Here is a 19,307-nt window from a genome sequence, read left to right as displayed (position 1 = left end):
CCTCGGCGGGGTGAAATAGCGATACCAGATCAAACAATTCGCCATGAAAAAGAAGTGTGAGTTAGATGCAGTTTACTATGCAGCTCTGCTATTATGTAGCTCCTGAGTCTGCGAGCAGGTGGGGGAGGGGGCACTTGTCTCTACTTTTGAGGGAGTGCGACATAGGATAGATAAGAAATGACCTATACGGTCACTAGTGACTAGTGATCTAGAAGACTAGTGACCTAGTCTGCCTGATACGGGTCTAGCCATGCGCAGGTGAGTGGCTGTAAGTGGCGCGGTGAGTGCTTTCATTGACCAACAAATAAATAGCGCTGAAGTATTCGTAAGAGGTGGGGAACAGAAACGAGGCGCCTCGCGTTTCGAAGATGGACTTTGCCAGTACAAGTAGGGTTAAATACAAGGATTGTATTCATGTCAGTGCAAGTAGCAGTACAGAAAGATCCTTTGCTTTAAAAAATGCAGTTAATACTAACCATGAGAAGGGAAGAAATTAGAAATGAGATGAGAATGAGAACAAGCACGTAACTTATGGGTAGAAAGATCGCAATACCACAGCATGTGTTACTGTTCCAGACACCATGCTATGGGCAGCATCAGACTGAAGTAATTTAAAAGGTCAAGGTAAAAATGGCGGTAAAATTTTGAAGACTTTCTCGTCAGTCTTCACAGCGAACTCTCTGCCAGTACGCATAACATCCCGCATTCCAGCGGACAATTGTGCTGATTACGACCGAGCGCGGCCCTGGAGGGTTTCATGAAAATGGCTATTGCATCACGTATAGCATTCGTGCAAAAGTGACATCACGCTGCAAACCACCCCACAAGGGAAAAAGAGTGATCAGTTTCACGTTGGTTCACGCGTGAACTAAAAGTTAAAAAATTGGGTAGGTGGGGCAAAACGTCTCCTAATTCCATTCAAAGCATCATGTATTTGGACTCAGGCACGTGATCGGACCATCTTAGATATTAGTAGCTGGCTCAGTGCATTTTCTCGTTTTGAATAATAATAGTTTAACGTATTGATAATGTTTTGGATTTAAAATTGTTAAAAATAGGCGGGAATAAAAAACGGCCCGTTACTCCATCTTGGGGCAAACTGCCTCTGAGCTGGGGCAAAGCGAACCTTCCTGTGAAAGCCTGACTTTGGCCCTTGTCATTGCGTTTATTTTGTCGCGTATCGCGCAAGGTATCAGCACTAAGACGTGAGCAAAGAAAAGCTCTCCTTAAAATTTTCATGTGCGCATTTTGTTTCGCCTCCAGTTCATGAAGAAGACATGAAGGACATATCTGCGGAGGTTCTTCTGAAAAATAGACATGAATGAACAGCGTCAAATGCAGCGTTTTTAATTCAAGAATTGTATGTTCAATGCATTCTGAGACATGTTCAACGAGCATATAACATACACTTGTCGAAATTTTTCCCTTCACTGGCCATTCCCTGTTGCCTGATGTTGTCCAGTTCACATGCTGCAAATTCTGTGATGCATCGCTATTAGTTTATTTCGTAGCGTTTCACGTACCCATCTAAGGAGCTCAAAGCTCAAAACGTGCATACAGCAAAAACGTCCAACAATGATCAAAACGTTACGTAAGTCGGAACTGGCCACAGCACACTGAAACTAGCACCCCATAACATGGAATGAATGAAACTGCGACACAGCGGTACCCATGTGTCGTTCTTCAACATTTCCTCGATTCCCGGCCGCGGCCACACACATAAGATACCCGCCCTTTGTTGCCATCCGTGTATAGCTCACATGCCCATGTTGAGCACTTCGTGCACTGAATCCAGGATTCGCAAGACAGGTGGCACGGCATACAATAGACGAAGAAACTAGTGTGCACATCGCCTTGCTTCTCTGTCAACACTCCGTCACCATTTCCACGCGTCACGCTCTCCGGTACCGCTTTTACCCTGCTTCCCAGAGTCTGACTCTTGTCTTGGCGGTGATTTCTGAAGCGACCGTTCTGTATGGCGAAGAGGTTACCACAGCGCATGTCTGCTGTCGCTGTGTGCGCTTGAGTTTTGGTGCCCTCGTCAACGGGGACAGACTGTGAACGATCTGAATGCCGCTGGGACCGGCCACAGGCTGGTTATGTTTTACACAACTGAGCATTGCTTTTGACGCCACTGTCGGTGCGGGTGAAATGGACTCCGACTCTGCACCTTTTTTCTGTCGTGCCGTCTGTGGCACTCCGCAGCATGCTGTCACCGCCCTTGCCTGAATCTGAAGTTTGTTCCAGCCCCTGAGTCATGGGTGGCCCCATGAAGTCGTCGTCCGAGAACACTTCAGAATTCAGCGGCCACAGTCCGCTGGCGCTGAAGATTTGCGACCCTTCGTTGACTGCTTTAAGGCGGTCAGCTTTTTGAACAGCTATCGCAATGTCTTCTTAATTTGTCTTCTTTTTTCGCTGATCGCGAAATAAAAGGCCTGAAATGCGAGCAGGAGTCATACTTAGAAACTAAGTCAGGTCTTCGGCGGGCCGGCTTGCCCGAAATCCTAAAACTTTGGTGACGTTTATGAGCCAGAGGTGAGGTAAGATCAGCTTTCAAGACCAGCCAAAATCTAAGAAGGCAGAATGAGAGGACGAAGTACGGGCAGACACTAGGTTTCGGGGTGAATTATTGTGTCAACATTCTACGGGCTGTTACAGCTCTCTGTCCTGCATATGAACTTGGCCCCCAACGATCATCTCACGCTTCCTCATCTAAATCGTACGCACGCCGCTATCATTGTAGCGTCTTTTGAGAAGCATTGAACGGCAGCTTTAACGTTATGATTGCGATGCAAACCTTAACAAAGTTGCTAAAGTGCTTGGAAATATGACCAGCATATAGTTATCTCATGTTCTAACCATACTTGCCTTGGTGCTGAGCTACTTCATATAGTTTAGAAATGCTACTTTCGCGTCTGGCAGCCCTGGTGGTTCCAGGGGGTGAGGCGCCTCCCCGCCCCCGCCCCCCCCCCCTTCCCCGGGCGCGCACTGCTTCGTGCAAACGAGGCGTATTATATCACCTGTGCCACGATGCAAATTATGATTATTTGAAGAAAGATGCGCCAGATATGTCACATTTTGTTTCCGAGCCAGAACCAGCAAACATTCTGCCTCGTTTACTACGTACCATATTTTGACAATAAAACTTGAATGTTAAGTGCAAGAGAGCTTCTTCGGTTAACTGAAAACAGCTCCATTTAGCGTTAAAAGCTTACCTTCAATGCACATCACCCGCCATCCCCAGCAGGCGCACACAAAAAGCACAATGGTTACAGTAGAAGTCCAGCTCATCTGGCAATCTTAGTTTACATCAAGAACTAAAAAAAGTTGAGCTATGGAGTAGGGGGTGCAAAACCCCGACGGGCTGGCTGCCCCGTTCTGCCTCAACCTAACCTGTCTTCCACGAACTATTATTAGATCTGCCTGTGGTAAAAATGAATGTTAACAGCATAGCACAAGATCCAAAAATAGAAGTTAGGAAAAGACAATTCATTTCATTGAGATCCAGGTAAAAGAGATCGCTGTAATCGGTTGTGAAATCGCAGCAAAGCCATGGAACGAGGCATTCCACGACGCGGTGAAAAATGGAGAACGGGGCAATAGGCTAGACACCACTGATTGCGCAACTTGAATTCTAACCAGTTTTGATTACAGATGCATGCATTCATGGCATCCGACAGGACATCCAGAGCTAAGGTCCGAATATAAAGTGGCTATAGCAAAGCTACATGAATACCAAACCCGGGTCTGAAAAACGATGAAACCACTGCTCGCTACCAATCGCTGCCGCCGATTCTTGCACAGCGCGGCAACCCAGCCACGGCCACCGGTCCCCGGTGTCAGCCGGTACAGCCGCGCTAGACGCTAGAACGCCGCTGTCGGTCGAACATGTCGCTGGACAGACGCCCGCGCCGCACGCCATTTCCAGGCACCGGCCACGGTCTCTATGCGGTCGCCGTTGGCAACTGCTCGGGCACGGCGTTCGATAGAGCACGCCCCGAGCAATGCCTGTCGTGCCGACAGGCACAGTAGCCAACTGAGCCCCATTCTTCATAAGCCAATGGAAGTCCATTCCTCAGTTCAGGGTGGGCCCATTCTAAGCCTATGACGCCACGACCGGAGCCCACTCGGCCGAGAGGCGAAGAACGTTTGTTTACACGTAAGTTATCGGTGCAGACCTTGCAGCGCATAGCAACGGCTGATGCGTTGTTCACAGTCTTGTATGTCCGGTGAACAGGCAGGTCTCGATCTCATGTGGAAAGTGTGGTCAATAATGATGTGCTTAGCTACATATATCAATAAGTGTTACTCGAGCAAAATTTAATTTAATTTACTAAAATGTACAGAATTCTTCTCAGCGAGCGTTCCAGTACCGTGCTGCAGTCACATGGTACGGTCTGCCAACTGCAGTTACTTCATGCAGATCGCTGTTCACTTTAAATAATTGTCCGGGAGCACAGGTGTGTGATGTAGCCTCCATAACTCGTGTATCTTGTGGCGTTTACATCCTAGGATTGGTATGATATATAGATAAAGATTTATCGGCGTGAAATTAAGCTTCTCTGCTCAACTGGTCAGTTTAGATTAAAGGTGACTTTCTACGACGTAGATCCGCCACAGCCATAGCATGGAAGCATTTCAGATGTTATACATATATGCATACATTCAGTACTTACGTTCTCTAGTTTTTTCTCTGCTCGGCTTGAGATCCCGCAGTGGTCGGGGGTGTCCAGCCCCGGGTCCCAGTCAACGTAAAATGTGGTGAGGGAAAGATCCAGAGGATGCAAAGGGGGAGATCCGGGAGACCCAGAGGCCCCATAGTAGGACGTAACTTGACACAAACGCGCGAAGAAAAAGGACCGCACTGAATGCAGTAAACAAGCTTCTTTTCCAGAATGAGATTCCAGACAGCACCAGGTAAAACGCATCTGACTATCATCATCATCATGAAAAGAAGGTCATGTTACATTCTGGTGGTTTAGAAACTACACGGTTGCTTAGGACCTCCCTGGTGTTGAAAAGTCGCTTTTGGACACTGAGAGAGCCCCGGAACTACTCAGGGGCTCTCTGGTCGTTCCAGGGTCACATTTCCCGCTCAGAACCATCTGCTTGATCAAAAATCCCTTGGCTGCCAATGAGCCGCTTTATCTGATCAGGGCGCTTCGGCCCTAACGGGTTTAGGGTTAAAGCAGACTTCCAAGACCTTTCGAATGAGTCTGGCGTCAAAATGGTAGACTTAGTCATTGAGTTGGTCTCTCAGTAAGCGAACACGTGTCTGTGTTTAGCCCCCCCCCCCCAAGCTACAGCTTAGGACACCTAGATTATGCATTGAACGTCAAGTTCTGACACCCCTCACCACTCCGCTGGTCACCAGCTGCAGCGTCATAAAGCGCCCTCTATTTATGCTTGCGCCCCGCTCCCATTTTCATCGGGCGTTCAACTAAAGCTTACAATTGTAACGCCAGGTGACGGTAGTGCTCCGTGGTTTCGTAAAATAAACTAAGTTTAGTGGGAAGTAAGATGATAGCACATGAAAATGTAATACAAAATACTTTCACTCACACACGGTCGCAGATAGTAACACACTCCCTAATTTGGTGTTCAAATGGCGCAGTTTCCATACAAAACTTAAAAACTGACGGAGATATTGTTTTCAGATAGACTTCCTACCAAACAGCTGCTACGGACTGGCAACCACCAAACGATACTGAGCTGTTGATTCAGTTGAGCGCCAATAGTCATGGTGTGTGGGTGCGCCGGCAGTGTGGGATCGGTGCTGTGTGTGCGGAATATGTAGGGTGTTTCTCTGAGTCCTTACATGTAGCTTATGATGTGGAAGAAGCGAACAGAGCAAAAACTGGGCGTAGGTAAGTTTGACGTCATGATAATTTGTCACATGATGTCTATACCTGAGCTCTCATTGACTTACTCGTCTTTTTGTTTGGATCGAGGCGACTTAAGTACTTGATGTTCGTTTTCAGGTTTTCCATTTGTAGTTATATCTAAGGACGGATTGAATATGTGGGCACCACAGGTCATGTTTGTGTGGCATTTAGTATGTGGTTGTAAAAAAGCTGCTGTATATTTCCTCATGCGTTTGCATTTGTGACGCCTTAACTGTGTGCTGTTGAAATCTTAGGTATTGCTTAAGTCAGCATTATGCTTGACCCTATTTCTTTGTTGGCTCATTCCTTTTCAAAGAAAGTTTTGAGCATGGGCCCTTTTGTTGCGCCGTTTTATTGTGTATTGGGCGTGTTAACCACAGTTGTTTTTTCTCTCGAGCACAGCGCCAACGCCTATTCATGAGCAACTTACAAGGTGATAGTTGGAACAAATTTAACAGTTCTAATCTGGGGGCTCGTACTACAGACTTTAAAGCTGCGTGTGTGGGTTGCGAGTAAGACCTGTCCTCGTAGTCGCTGCATCCGACACGCCGCGCCGCCACGTTCCTCCGGGGCAGCCTGCATACACCTGTCAGCCGTCTATGGGTGGCGCCAAGCGCCCCCTGGCAAACTTCGTCCGAGCGCCCGCACGCAGTCCGAGGAGAAGGAAGGTCCTTGTGCGGGCAGAGTCTCGGCGAAGGGCTGGCTCCCAGATTCACGTATTCTTAATCCACCGCTAGTGTGTTTTCCTTCATGTAAGCCCTGATATGAGCGCTAAAGATTTTAAACGGATCTAACCCAGCAAGCCAACGGGGCAGGGCCGCCAGACCCAGCCAGCCCATGGTCATGGTTTCTATTTCATGGCTTTTTGCGTGCATATCTGCCGCTCCTTAAGGTGGGGCAGTGCAGTGGGCAGATCAATGTGCTTCAACACTTCGAGTTGTTTGCAGTGACCAAAGAACGTCTCAAAAAGTGTGTGGGCTAAAATCCCTTCTTCAAATCGATTGCCTTCCTCGACTACCATATAGGTTCAAAGTTCCGCAAAAAAATGGATTGAACCATGATATGACCTCATGGTGTCATGGTCCATAGAACACATACATTTACATGCTAGATGCTTTTGATTAGGATTCGGCTTCCTACAACATTACGATATTATTGGAATAATGTTAATGACGTAGCTTAATCGCCCCATCTCATGCACGTCAGAAGCGAGTTTGTTGAATGGAGACGGAAATGTAAGTGCTGTGTTGTTGCCACCATAGATCGAATTGCGTAATCAGCGCGTGCACCCGAGCACACACAATGGATTTGTCGGTTTGTGGGATTTTTTTATTGATAGTAGATCTCAAGAGCGGATTTATACACAAATATAGATGCGGTAACTCTAAAAGGTTTCGTCTTCCGAAATGCCAACGCATGCCCACCTGCAGCTATGCATCCTATCGGGCAACTTTCGAGGGATTTGTGAACACGTCTGAGACATTCCAACGGTATGTCCTTTCACCTGTTCCAGTGTATCGGTAGGTTCCATCTACATTGATTCCGGAAGGTGTTTGGGTACTTCCGTGTCGGCTTCGGTATTACTATGTACCGATAACGTTGACAAACGTGATCGCTTTGCCCGTCCCACGTCATGCCAGGTGCCATACTACTCTAAGGCGTATTGCCGCTGGGTTACGTAGCTGCTTGGTTTCCTTGGCTACTCCATTGTCCGCGACAAGTCACGGAAACTTCCGCGAACCCTGCAAAGCTTATCGTTGAAACACACCGCGTGATCGGGCGCTCAAGACCTTGTCGTACCCCGACAGACACGATGTAACCAGTGCGAGCTGTTTCCGGCTCGCAGCGTTGCTACAGAACGTGCTGTCTGCAACATATGCTGAATGCCTCCCGCCGTAGGGCTACAAAGTGTGCAACTCTTGACGCATACTCTGATGGGATATACGTTTTAAACTGCAGTGCGTCGATTGGTCAAGGCCTACCACACATACTGTAGGCTTATGTTGAAACGTCGAGTCGCCGCCCTTTGCCTTTTCGGAATGGATACCGGACCTGTTTGCAATGCACGTTGGGTATGCTCTACGCGTTGTGTGCGTCATCGTTATTTCTCGAATTGGAACTGAGTCAGGCGTCTTTTGGAGCTTGTCTGTAAACAAAATGCACCTTAGGAACATTCCCTGCAGTTGTCATTGAAGGACCATCGACATGGGGTGTTAAGATCCAACGGGTATGGCCACGTCCACCGATTCAAGTTGCGTTTGAATTGGACATTTGGACAATAAACAGCCTTAGCTGTGCAAAAATCTAGGCGAGTCACAGATGAATGCATGCTTGAAGGGAGACTGGCAATCGCATACGCCATACTGGGTATATATGTCCATATCACAACTGGCATGCACTGTTGTATACTGATTTTGTAGACTACCGCCTCCAGATGCAACTGGTGCTCGTCGGTTCCTGCACCATTCGCCCTTACCCGTCCCGCGCAAATGTTGTTCACTGCCCAGCCGGACCGCCCGTAGGCCGGCCTAGGCCTAGGTCTTGAGTTTCGTGTCGGGTTCAGCGAACGGGGCGACCACCGCCGGTCCCGCCTCCAGATCTGGCGCCAAATCTGAAATGATTGCGGATCCCGTGCTCGACTTCAGCGGAAATGAACACTTCAGCCAATGAGTTGCCCATGCGGACGGCGGCATCATATTCGCCCCACCCGCGTTGCTGCCCGGAAGCCGGACAAAGCCGACGCGCCGAGCTTTCAGAGGGTGCCGAGACGTGTGCTAACGGACCAGGGTCCGAGGCGTGTGACCGATCTACAATGTGGTCAGCAGCGCACTGTGCGGCACGCGCCGCTGCGTGGTGCCCTGTAACTGCTGAGATGTTTATGTGCTGGGATGTGCGCTCCCGTGTTAAATGACGGTTCCTTTCTGTGGTGCGAGATCTTGCCTTCTGCGTTGCGGCCAGTGTAGTACGGTCAACGCAGCGCAGCATACCTTCGGCAAGAGATGCTTGCGGCCTACTGACTAAATCTGCTGTCTTGAGTCCTTAACCGGTGACTTGACACCTGACTTTCCGCTGTTTGTCATTAGAGGGACCATTGTCATAGAGGGAGCATTGAAATGCGGTCCGCGGTGCAATAGGCTTATGCATAGCTATATTGCACAACAAAATCGGCGTTAAATCTTCAAGATTCGATGAAAATGCTCAACAAAGCCGTTAATGTTCATGAAAGGTCGGGATGACAAAAGCATTAAGCTGTGCGCAAAAGCTATGCAGATTGGCAAAAGCAAAAGCAGGAGCTGCAACCCTCTGAGGAGGCAATCAAATGTTGAGAACAATCTTTCAAGATCATGACAGTGCATGGACTAAATAAAACCACAACAGCCTTATCAAGGCTGACGGAGCTCCCCCGGCTGTAAAGGCGATTATTCAGATGGGGTACGTTTTTGTGTAATCCGGCGTCCGATTCCTGTGATGATTCATCACACCAAGAGGCAGCATGCGTCCCAACCTGGATGATTGGTGGGGGCTCTGACAGCGGGCCGCTCTTGTTATTATCACGTTTCATGTTATGTGATCGCTGCAGCGACGATCCGGACCGCCGCCCGTCGCCCGCTCATCGAGGCCGACTGCAGCCGATGGGCGTAAGACATGCACGCAGGTCACGCGGATCGACCCAGTGTCGGGGTCTCATTTGTCTGGCCCGGTGTTAGTGGAGGACCCAAGATCGTTGTCATTTTGTGTCAGGATCTTCCAGGCTGTAGGATTTCTTTTGTCACGAGCCGTTGCACAAATTGCGGTAGCTCTGTCACGTTCATGTCTGAACATCAAGGCCTGAGAAACATACGTACTAGCTTCCCGCTTCCTTCACTTGAATTGGCTTTTCGCACACACGGTCCTTGAGGTATGCTTTTACGATCTGCTCAGAATGGACAGATTGCTTTCTGACATCTGGTAGGTTTGAAATGGCGATGATGGTCAAAGGTTTCCATAAGCTTTGATTTGTTTCTCTTGAAATGAGGAATTCTCTAACGCATGTTGCTAACGGATCTTGTCGAATCTAGGGTCTTTTGTCGAATGTTTAGAATGACCTGCTTGAATCCACGATCCATTTTAATTTACCGGGAAATTATTCTCCGCGATGCCAATCCGTTTTGGATGCTATTGGAACATCGAATTAACCCAGAATTCATTTTTGAAGCAGTTGTTTGATATTTGGGATGTTGTGACATGCGCCGAATGTCACGTTCATGCAAGTTTCGGAATGTATCGACGACAGCAAACAGATGCCTTTAGTGTCTCAGCTCTCGCTCGGCCCGGGCGGCCGTACAGCGCCGCTGCCAGCCGGCACTCAAACCCCCTGCAGCTGCTCCGAGGCTTCACACTGCAGGGGTTTGCCAAACTGACGGCGCGAATAGTCGCCGTTCGGCGCTCACCACCGCTCCTGCGCTCTCTCTCCCGGACCGATGTCCTCCGCCCGGATGCCCTGCCCGGTGCCGCCCGCTCGGGCCCCGATTATTCGCGTTGCTGCGGCTGAGCGGCCGGGCGCCGTCGGCAGCCGCGGCTCATGTGTCACCGCGGGAGCTGCGGTCTCCGGCGCCGCCGCCGCCGCTGCCGGCGCACGTGCACGCCAGATGCACCAATAAATAGCCCTCATCTCGGCGGGGGCGGAAATAACAGACGAGCGCGCCCGGCCCCCGCACCTCCACCGCCGCCACCTCCGACGACCGCGCTGTTTACCTTCGCCCGGATGCCCGCCGGCGTTGTCACGTGACCGGTGTCTGTCGGGGGAGGGGGGGGGGGGGGCAGAGGTGAGAGGAGCACTGGGTGAGTGGCTTCCGGTCAGGGCCGCTGCTGCCGGCACTAGCGACCGGTTGGGGCGTCGCTGCCGGTGCTGGCGACCTGTCAGGAGCGTCGCTGCCGGTACTGGCGACTATTTCGCTTGACCGTCGCACGGCGGTGACGCCGGAGGCCATTGGAAAGTCGAGCGGTACGCGTGTTCCTCCGGTAGCCTTTTTATGGCATACTGTTCCTTTTGCGTGCCGATCGAAAGTATCGTCTTCCTGAACGCCTTCGGTTCCTCGCAAAGCACTTTCTCCTGTGGCTCGTCTTCTTTATGGCGTTTTTTATTGCTTCCCTTTTGTTTCGCGACCTGTCTTCCTTCTGCTTCCCGAAACAGAAAGCAAATATGTTAGCAAATACATTTTCACTCGGCTGGTACGACGTTTTGATGTGTCAAAAACGAGCTGGAACCTAGGTCATTACTCTTCCGCGAGGGATTGTTTTTCTTTGCATGTCGTTCAGAGGCTGCTTTCTCAAAATGAGCTTCGGGCTGGCATTGAAAACTGACGAAAGCTCAAACTTTGCTCTTCCAGAGCGTCGATCGCCAATGGCCGTGACCAGCCTGGAACGAAAGGCTTTTCGAAACAGATTTTATTTCTCGACATCGGAAACAGTCGCCGTGCTGTTGTGCAGACGCCGCAGACTATGCCCTGCCTTGGCCCCAAAGCTGCACGGCCAGACTGTCCCGAACGAATCCAATGTCCGCTCCGTGGGCCTATGTTTTGATAATCGTCTGACGTATAGATCACCTTTGAAACCCCTTCGTGACAAGTGTTAATTGAGCATATTAAAGTAGGTGTGTGCAACATCTTGGATGGCATCAACAACATCGACATCAACATCAACATCATGGCGCTGACAGGAAAGCATTGTCACTGCTGCACCGTCACTCATGCGTTGGAAACTTGACCCCGGATGTGTTATTTATGACGGCGCGCCTGATTCATGGAAACGTTTATTTTGCACTGTGCGTTCTACGGCATCACGCATAGTGGCCGGAGCCTTCAAAACATCATCAAAAGCTAGACTTGTGATGGAAATAAATGTACTGCCGTTGGCACTGAGGAGGGAAATTCTTGGCATGCAACACTTTTGCAAGCTGAAGCAATTTCGAAGCCATCCGGCTCACAGTCATTTTTGCACGCGGTGACAAAGCATGTTTTAAAAGTAAGCGAAGGCCATGCGCCATTCCATTTGACGTTCGAATGGAGGGACCGTTCCGAGGAAGCGACGTTGGTTTGTGTTTTTGTGTTAAGGTCGCGTCCCGTACCGGCGCCTTCGTGAGAGCTAATTTTACCAAAAAAGGATGTTGGGCTTTCAGGCATGGGCAGGCGGAGAGCGGTCCCAGGCGGCTTTAGGTCGAGGGCTTGGCAGCATATTGCATTACTTGTGGGCTTCCAAGCCACATATACCGGTGGCTCCAAAACGAAGGTGGGCGTTGGCGCCGCGTTTGTAAATGGCCAAGCCGCCCAGTCATTTTCGTTACCGAAATACGCCTCAGTGTAAACGTCCGAGCTCGTCGCAATTGTTTAAGCCCTGTGCGTCATCGAGGTCGGTGATAACAAGTCACACATGGTCATGTCCCATTCTTTTAGCAGTCTGTTGGCCCTGAGAGGCTTTAGCTCATCTTTAATTCTGCGGGATATTTTAGTTCGCCTGGCAGCGCTAGATCTTGCGGGCAAACCTGTCGTCTTGTGTTCGATATCGAGCCATGCAGGTATCGCAGGTAACCAGCGTGCTGGCACGGCCTCAAAACGGGCAGCGCGCGCACCTGCACCCGCTCTTTACCCTCGCCGGCGAGGAAGCTCGCCCTGCCATCGCGACCTATGTGGAGGGGAAATGGCCACGGTGCTGGAACGCCGCCGTGAGCAATAAGTTAAAGGTGACCAAGCCACAGTGGGGTCCCTGGCCGTCAAGCTCATGCAGGGTGAGACGCAAGGCAGGCCTCAGCAGGGAACGAATTGGCCACACGCACGCGACGCTTGGATGGATACCTTTTCTACGGTGGAGAGCGTCTCCATTGTCTGCGTTGCGATGCGCCGCTTACGGTTCGATGCGTTATTCACAATTGCCCAGAGCTCAGCGAAAAGCGGCACTGTGTTTCGGACAAGATGTCGCAGGTCTTATCTTTCTGGACCTCATTGGCGACGATTTTCGTATGCGTGATACGGAACAGCTGTTCTCATTTTTCACAAGCGTAGGATTTACAGCCATCTATACACCTCTGTAGCCACTTGACTGTCATGGGCGCAAAATGACCTCAGAAGTCGGTGCAACTTAAACCCCCCATCATCTCAACTGACAAAAGCTATCCTCAGAACATGCCAACAAATGGATTTCTCTCCGCCTTTGTCCAAATTTATTCTCAGCGGTGGATGGGTGGAGTTGGGGGGGGGGGGGGGGGGGGAAGGGGGCGGGGAGCCGACACCTCCGCAACTGAAAAGGAAACTACACCCTTGGTAGCATCACATCATGCTTGGCAGCAGTCATGTTGTGACGCTGCTCGCACACGAACAGTGTGGCGCGAGGTGGTAACCGCCCACCGACGGTCACGACGGCGTGCAGGCGCTGTCACCAGATCACCAGCTCGGTGCGAAGTCTCCGTCGCGTGCAGGGCGCGCCTCATCTGGGCCCCGGCAGGCGCCACTGATGGGATCAGATGACGCCGCCATGATGTGACGGGCGCGCTTATTGGCGGGCTCGAGAGGCGAGCAGGCGCTGGACATGAATCGTGATGAGGCGGCCCGCTCTCGTGCCACTCGCCTAGATCGTGACAAACTGTGGCGCAGTTCCAGCAGGGAGCATGTTGCATTGCTTCGCACGCCGATTTTGCCGCTCTTGAAAAATAGCCGTGTCTCCTGCGCACACCTGTAGGGACCCAGCCAGGCTGGGGACGGGGGGGGGGGGGGGGGGGCGGTTAAAGTGTCGTGAAGCCGTCGGATGACGTCATCGCAGCTCAGCGGTGACGTCACGACTCCACCGGCCGGCGGACTTTCTCTGGTCCCCGGTCCCAGCGATGCTCCGACGTTCGCGAGCCGGCGAAACTGGCCGAGCGACGCGCGCTGGCCGCCGCGGCCGGTGTGGCTGGACGGTCAGTTACGACACCAGCGACACGACGGCGCGGCCGACGGTCGGCGTCGCCCTCTCGACGCGGTCCGCACCGACACGCGGGCACGCTCTCACGCTGCCTGCACCGTGCGGACACTGCCTTTGTTCGGTAGACAGTGTCTGCTGAACAGCTGACTGCTTCTGACCTTTCTACTTTGTTTGCGACTTCCTTCCTAATTTTGGGTTGAAATAAACCACCCTCTGGCAGCAATGCGCACATGGTAACATCCCTCCCATTTGTGCTGGTCAGATGGCTGCATTGAGCCTTCTCCGCCGTAGCAGACAACATCGCTCCCCGCCGCATCGGGCCTTCCCCGAATCACTCCTGCTCCGGCGGCAGGATACATCAGCTGACCGGCGGCTGACGTCTGTTGACGAGCCATGGTCGACCGGCGGCCGATGGCGGTGCTCGCCAGGTCGGGTCACGTCCGATGGACGCATCGTCCCAGGCGTGCAGTCACCCCGGTCCGTCCTCGCCTGATGACCCGGTCATTCGCTCGGTTCGCATCTGATGACCTAGCCAGGTTGGAAGTATCGTGCCTGATAACCTGCTTGTCGGCGATGCTCCAACTAGGGGTATTAAACACGGTCGGGGAGCGCCAGAGCCACCACCTGCCAACCTTTCTATTTTTTAGCTGTCAATATGCACGTGAATAAACGTCGACCATCAAAATTGTGCCCGGAGATTGAAAACATGCCAAGTTCTTATGTATCACGCAAGAAATTTTCAGCACCTGTGGCGCTGTAAAAGTGCAAATACTGAGTTGTGCGTCCCCTCTCCCTGCCCCCAAATGAAATTATGTTGCCGCCCCTTCCCCCGCCCCTGCCCAGAGGAAGCAGCCGTGGGTCCGGTCAGCCTAGTGCCCGGTAGCGCGCGACCACGCCGCGTGCGTGCCCCTCGATTTCGGGCTGTACCCTGTCAAAGTGTCAAGCGGTGTCACTGTGTCATGCGCACACACCGCACGGCTGTCAGGCGGCGGCACTGTGCCACGCACACACACTGCACGGCTGTCAGGTGGTGTCACGTTGTCATGCACACACACTGCACGGCTGTCATGCGGTGCCACTGTCATGCGCACACGCCGCACGGGTGTCAGGCGGCGGCACTGTGTCACGCGCACACACCGCACGGCCGGCTTGCGGCCGGGCGGTGGGCGCCGCCACGCGCTGCGGGGGCAGAGCAGAGCGGGGCGACGGTGTGCGTGTGTAGCGGTGGAGGCGAGGGGACGGATGTTTAACTCGGCCCGGACGGCCGGAAGTCGCCAGCGCGCCGGCGCTGGCAGCGAGCGGAAGAACAGGCGCGCCCTGTGTTAGCACCCTCCCTCCCCAAGGCTTGCGCCATGAGGGCGGCGTGGAGCCCACGGGGGGACGGGCTGCTAGGCCGACTCGGGTTCCGGGGTTTGGACCTGTCAGGCGTATAAACTAGGACAACACGCACGCAACCCTGGCCGGCCATTCGGGCCTGCGTTGCCGGCATATTTGCGCGGTCTGTTACTGATATCGACAGGGTGAAATGGGCGGTAGCCAGAACAAGTTGCTGCGCTTTGGTGCTATATCGTTGTAGGAGAGGCCGATTCGCTCCCCCTGAACTGGCAACGGTATCGTGCTGCTTTTCTTCCCGTTTCCCCGCCCGTCTCTTTTCACTTCCGCCTCCATTCCCAGCTCGGCCGCCCACCCCAGCCGCATTGTTCTCCCTTCAGACCTCCAAATATGTGGGAGCCACTTCGCATTGGCGTGCCGGGGACCGACACACGAATGCTCCGCGTGGTGACACTGAGAGCCACGATCCGTTTTCTACTCGCGAGCCTTTCGGAGCAGGCTGTTGCAGGCACGCGAGCGCTGCCGTGTGAGCATGGTCGCCTCGCGGTCTGCACGGTCCCAGCCGTTTGTCGACGCCTGCCGCAGGATTGGTCCGCGGTCCCCTCCGAGGTCCGGTCTCCCTCAGCTCGTAAGAAAGCGCCGTGATTGGCCCCCGTCGTGCGCTCCTTGTTTTGAGTGGGGGTCGATTTTGTCAGATCCTGTCAGACGCGGCCTTGGGTTGTGTTTGCCGTGCGTGACGGGCTGCGTCATGCTGCCTAGCGTATTCTGGGTGTGCGGAGGAACTAAGGGCCTGGGCATGGACTGGATGTGAGGGGACTGAGGGCCGGACATGGACCGGATGGAGTGGCGAGCAGACCGTGTCACTCACGAGGGTCTGCTGTAACTGACAGTGCAGGCAGCCCCAGTCCGCTTTTCGACGTGCCTTTCGCGTCCTGTCTGTCCAGAATTGGGCTGGCTCATATTTTAACTGCAGGTAACTTGAGAACCTGTGCAGGCATTTTTTACATTACGCCTATGGAAACTTTCAGATATTTTTTTAACGTGTATTACGACGGGAAAGGGTTGTAACTCATCCCGTGAAGACGAACAAGGTGGAGCTGATGCCGTTTTTACTCAATACCCTAAACGACTGTTGCAGTATAGTGCACGCAAGGCCGGCGTCTGTCTGGTTTTACGTTAGGCAATGACTGCACTGAAACTCTGCTTTCTTTCTAAATAACGGAAGTTGTTCAGTGCATTAGCGAGGAGCATTATTCACATAGATAAGACGGTAGTATTGGCCTTATTTCTCAGAGAAAAACCAGGAGAATGGAGATACAGTTGGGTTGATATTTCGGCGACATGCCTCTATCGAAACAATAGCAGAAGTGAATCAAAAATTCCCTGCCAATGATCCTGCTCGGTTTTTCATTTTTCTTTTTTAAGGCAAGCCACAGTTTTTTACAGGACACCAACATTCGGGTGATTAGAGGAAGAGCGATTACCAGCCATTACCACGATACAGTGCCTACCTAAGAATTAGAACGCGCGAACATACGTGTACATGCAAACGAATTCCAGCAAATAGGCATCACGCACCACGCTTTATTCAAACATGCAAGCGAGTTTAAGTAAACAGGCATCACACATCGTACATCAGTTATACATGCAAAAAATTTCAGTTGAATAGGCATGGCACATCACGCGTCAGGCGTCACTAACACATGTAAACGATTTTAAGCCAGCACATATCACACATAAAGGCACACATCACGTTGGCATAATCGGTCATGATGAGCCCTGTATGTTAAGATTTGTTCGCCGACTTTTGATAAGAATAGATTCACTTATTTTCCTATTTGGGTAGTACTGTGCTCTGTAGACGACTTTAAGCTCTATCATGGGCATAGGATCCATACTTTCCTCGATTTCAGCCTGAGCGTGTTTTGCCCAAAAATGGTCACTGAAAGAGGTATTCCCTGTTTTGTTTTTAGAGTATCGCAGGTGTCAATTATATTTCAGACGAATAGGGCGCATGGGCTCCCTGACATAGACTATGTCCCTCCCATGTAAGACAGTAGGCTAATACTACTGTCTTACCGTCTTGTCTGTTTTGTTTCTGTTCAGATTCGCGCTTCATCGCTATTTCGCCAATTTGGAAATCTGAGGAGACTGGTTTATTTCAAACGCAACACTTTTGTATTAGTTTGTATATCGGTGTTTTGTCGTGTTACGCGTATCCCACCTCATTTGTCATGAAGTGCGATTCGTCCGGAAGGTATACGTCTCACGTTCATTCGCGTATGGTGTGGCTGTAGCCGTACGCCCTGTCCCCGGAACCGGCACCCGTCGAAGGAATCGTGCGGACCTGCTCCGACTCTCTGGCTGTGAGATTTCCCTGTTACGTCAACCTGAGTGAGCGTGCCCCTGTTCCGTTTCTCAGAGTCTGAGCGTCCCCCTGTTCCGTCTCCCTGAGTGAGCGTGCCCCTGTTCCGTCTCTCAGAGTCTGAGCGTCCCACTGTTCCGTCTCCCCGAGTAAGCGTGCCCCTGTTCCGTTTCTCAGAGTCTGAGCGTCCCCCTGTTCCGTCTCCCTGAGTGAGCGTCCCCCTGTTCCGTTTCTCAGAGTCTGAGCGTCCCCCTGTTCCGTCTCCCTGAGTGAGCGTCCCCCTGTTCCGTTTCTCAGAGTCTGAGCGTCCCCTGTTCCGTCTCCCTGAGTGAGCGTGCCCCTGTTCCGTTTCTCAGAGTCTGAGCGTCCCCCTGTTCCGTCTCCCTGAGTGAGCGTCCCCCCGTTCCGTTTCTCAGAGTCTGAGCGTCCCGCTGTTCCGTCTCCCTGAGTGAGCGTCCCCCTGTTCCGTTTCTCAGAGTCTGAGCGTCCCCCTGTTCCGTCTCCCTGAGTGAGCGTCCCCCTGTTCCGTTTCTCAGAGTCTGAGCGTCCCCTGTTCCGTCTCCCTGAGTGAGCGTGCCCCTGTTCCGTTTCTCAGAGCCTGAGCGTCCCCCCTGTTCCGTCTCTCTGAGTCTGAGCGTCCCCCTGTTCCGCCTCTCTGAGTCTGAGCGTCCCCCTGTTCCGTCTCTCTGAGTCTGAGCGTCCCCCTGACCCGTCCCCTCCGTTGCAGCCGTGTACAACTGGTCCGGCTGTGTGCGCCATGGCCTGCCGCTGCGCGTGGGTGACACGGTGCACGTGCTTGAGGAGTGTGCCGGCTGGCTGCGCGGCTACGCGGTGCGCCAGCGCGGCCGGCGCGGCCTCTTCCCGGCTTCCTACATCCAGATGAAGCCATGCCTGGTCGAATCAGACGGGTGAGTGTGGGGAAGCAGTCGGCCCATCGCCGCATGCTCGTTGAACAAGGCTCGTCTCAGTGTGGGAAGGTTGGCGGTTCGAAGTGTGCTGCAGGGTGGGGTCGGTGATGGTGATTGTGATTATGATGGTGATGGTGATGGTGATGTGATGTGATGTGATGATGTGCCAACAGCGCCGAAATGCGTGCATAACGTCGCAAACGTTATTGCCAGCATCATTATAATACGATTGCACTACATGTGTAACCAACAAGGTAGCTCGGTATAGAGTGTCTGGTCAATATCATGTAAACCGATCTGGTCCAGCCAGTGTCTTCCGGAGTGCCTGTCACACCCGTGCTCCTGCGGCTCCTGGGCGATAGAGCGGTGTCGAGCTCTGGTCCACGCGACAGCGTCAAGCTGCCGCGGGTGAGGTGCTGCTGCTTCTGAGGGCGATCAGGGAGCGGGTCGTCGCGGGTAGCATTGTCTGGTGGTCGCCGACAGCGCTCGAAGTAATACCGACTCTGGGTTCAAGTCGACTTGCCCAAGTCCACGGACACGGCCTGGACCCAGCGTAACGGGCAGCATCGCCCCTGGAATAGCCCCGGTTAGTAGAGAGCCGTCCTTCCTGGGATGCCCCGGGTTAGTAGAGGGCTTTCCTCCCCGGGATATCCCGGCCGGTGGAGGGCCATCCTGCCCGGGATGTCCCGGCCGGTGGAGGGCCGCCATCTCCGACCGGGCGCGGCTCGCAGTGCCTTGCCGCCCCGGGCGGGACGCGCCGGTAAGCGCCGGCACGGGTCGACCCATCTGTCGGCGGGCCTCCGACATCTGGCGCAGCAGCCCGGCACAGCCTCCGCGGACCCGGGGAGCGGCACCTCACCCGACCTGCGTCCGCTCAGCGGCGGG

The 19,307-nt window shown here is 52.8% G+C and overlaps 1 protein-coding gene across 1 annotated transcript in view; it reads left to right on the top strand.

The window, feature by feature from the left end:
• Window positions 1–5,736: 5,736 nt before the first annotated feature.
• The window catches only part of LOC119111664 (dedicator of cytokinesis protein 3), a 72,340-nt gene continuing 58,769 nt past the window's right edge, over window positions 5,737–19,307 (top strand). Inside the window, exons 1-2 of the mRNA XM_037235473.1 lie at window positions 5,737–5,867; window positions 18,242–18,422. Coding sequence (XP_037091368.1) covers window positions 5,828–5,867; window positions 18,242–18,422 — 221 coding nt within the window. The 5' untranslated portion in view covers window positions 5,737–5,827. The remainder of the gene's footprint in view (window positions 5,868–18,241; window positions 18,423–19,307) is intronic.

This window comes from Pollicipes pollicipes, unplaced genomic scaffold, assembly GCF_011947565.3.
Source record: "Pollicipes pollicipes isolate AB1234 unplaced genomic scaffold, Ppol_2.1 Scaffold_7261;HRSCAF=8764_pilon_pilon_pilon, whole genome shotgun sequence".
Lineage (NCBI taxonomy): Eukaryota > Metazoa > Arthropoda > Thecostraca > Pollicipedomorpha > Pollicipedidae > Pollicipes > Pollicipes pollicipes.
Note: the sequence above shows the minus strand (reverse complement) of the source record. Positions and strands in the feature narration are given on the sequence as shown.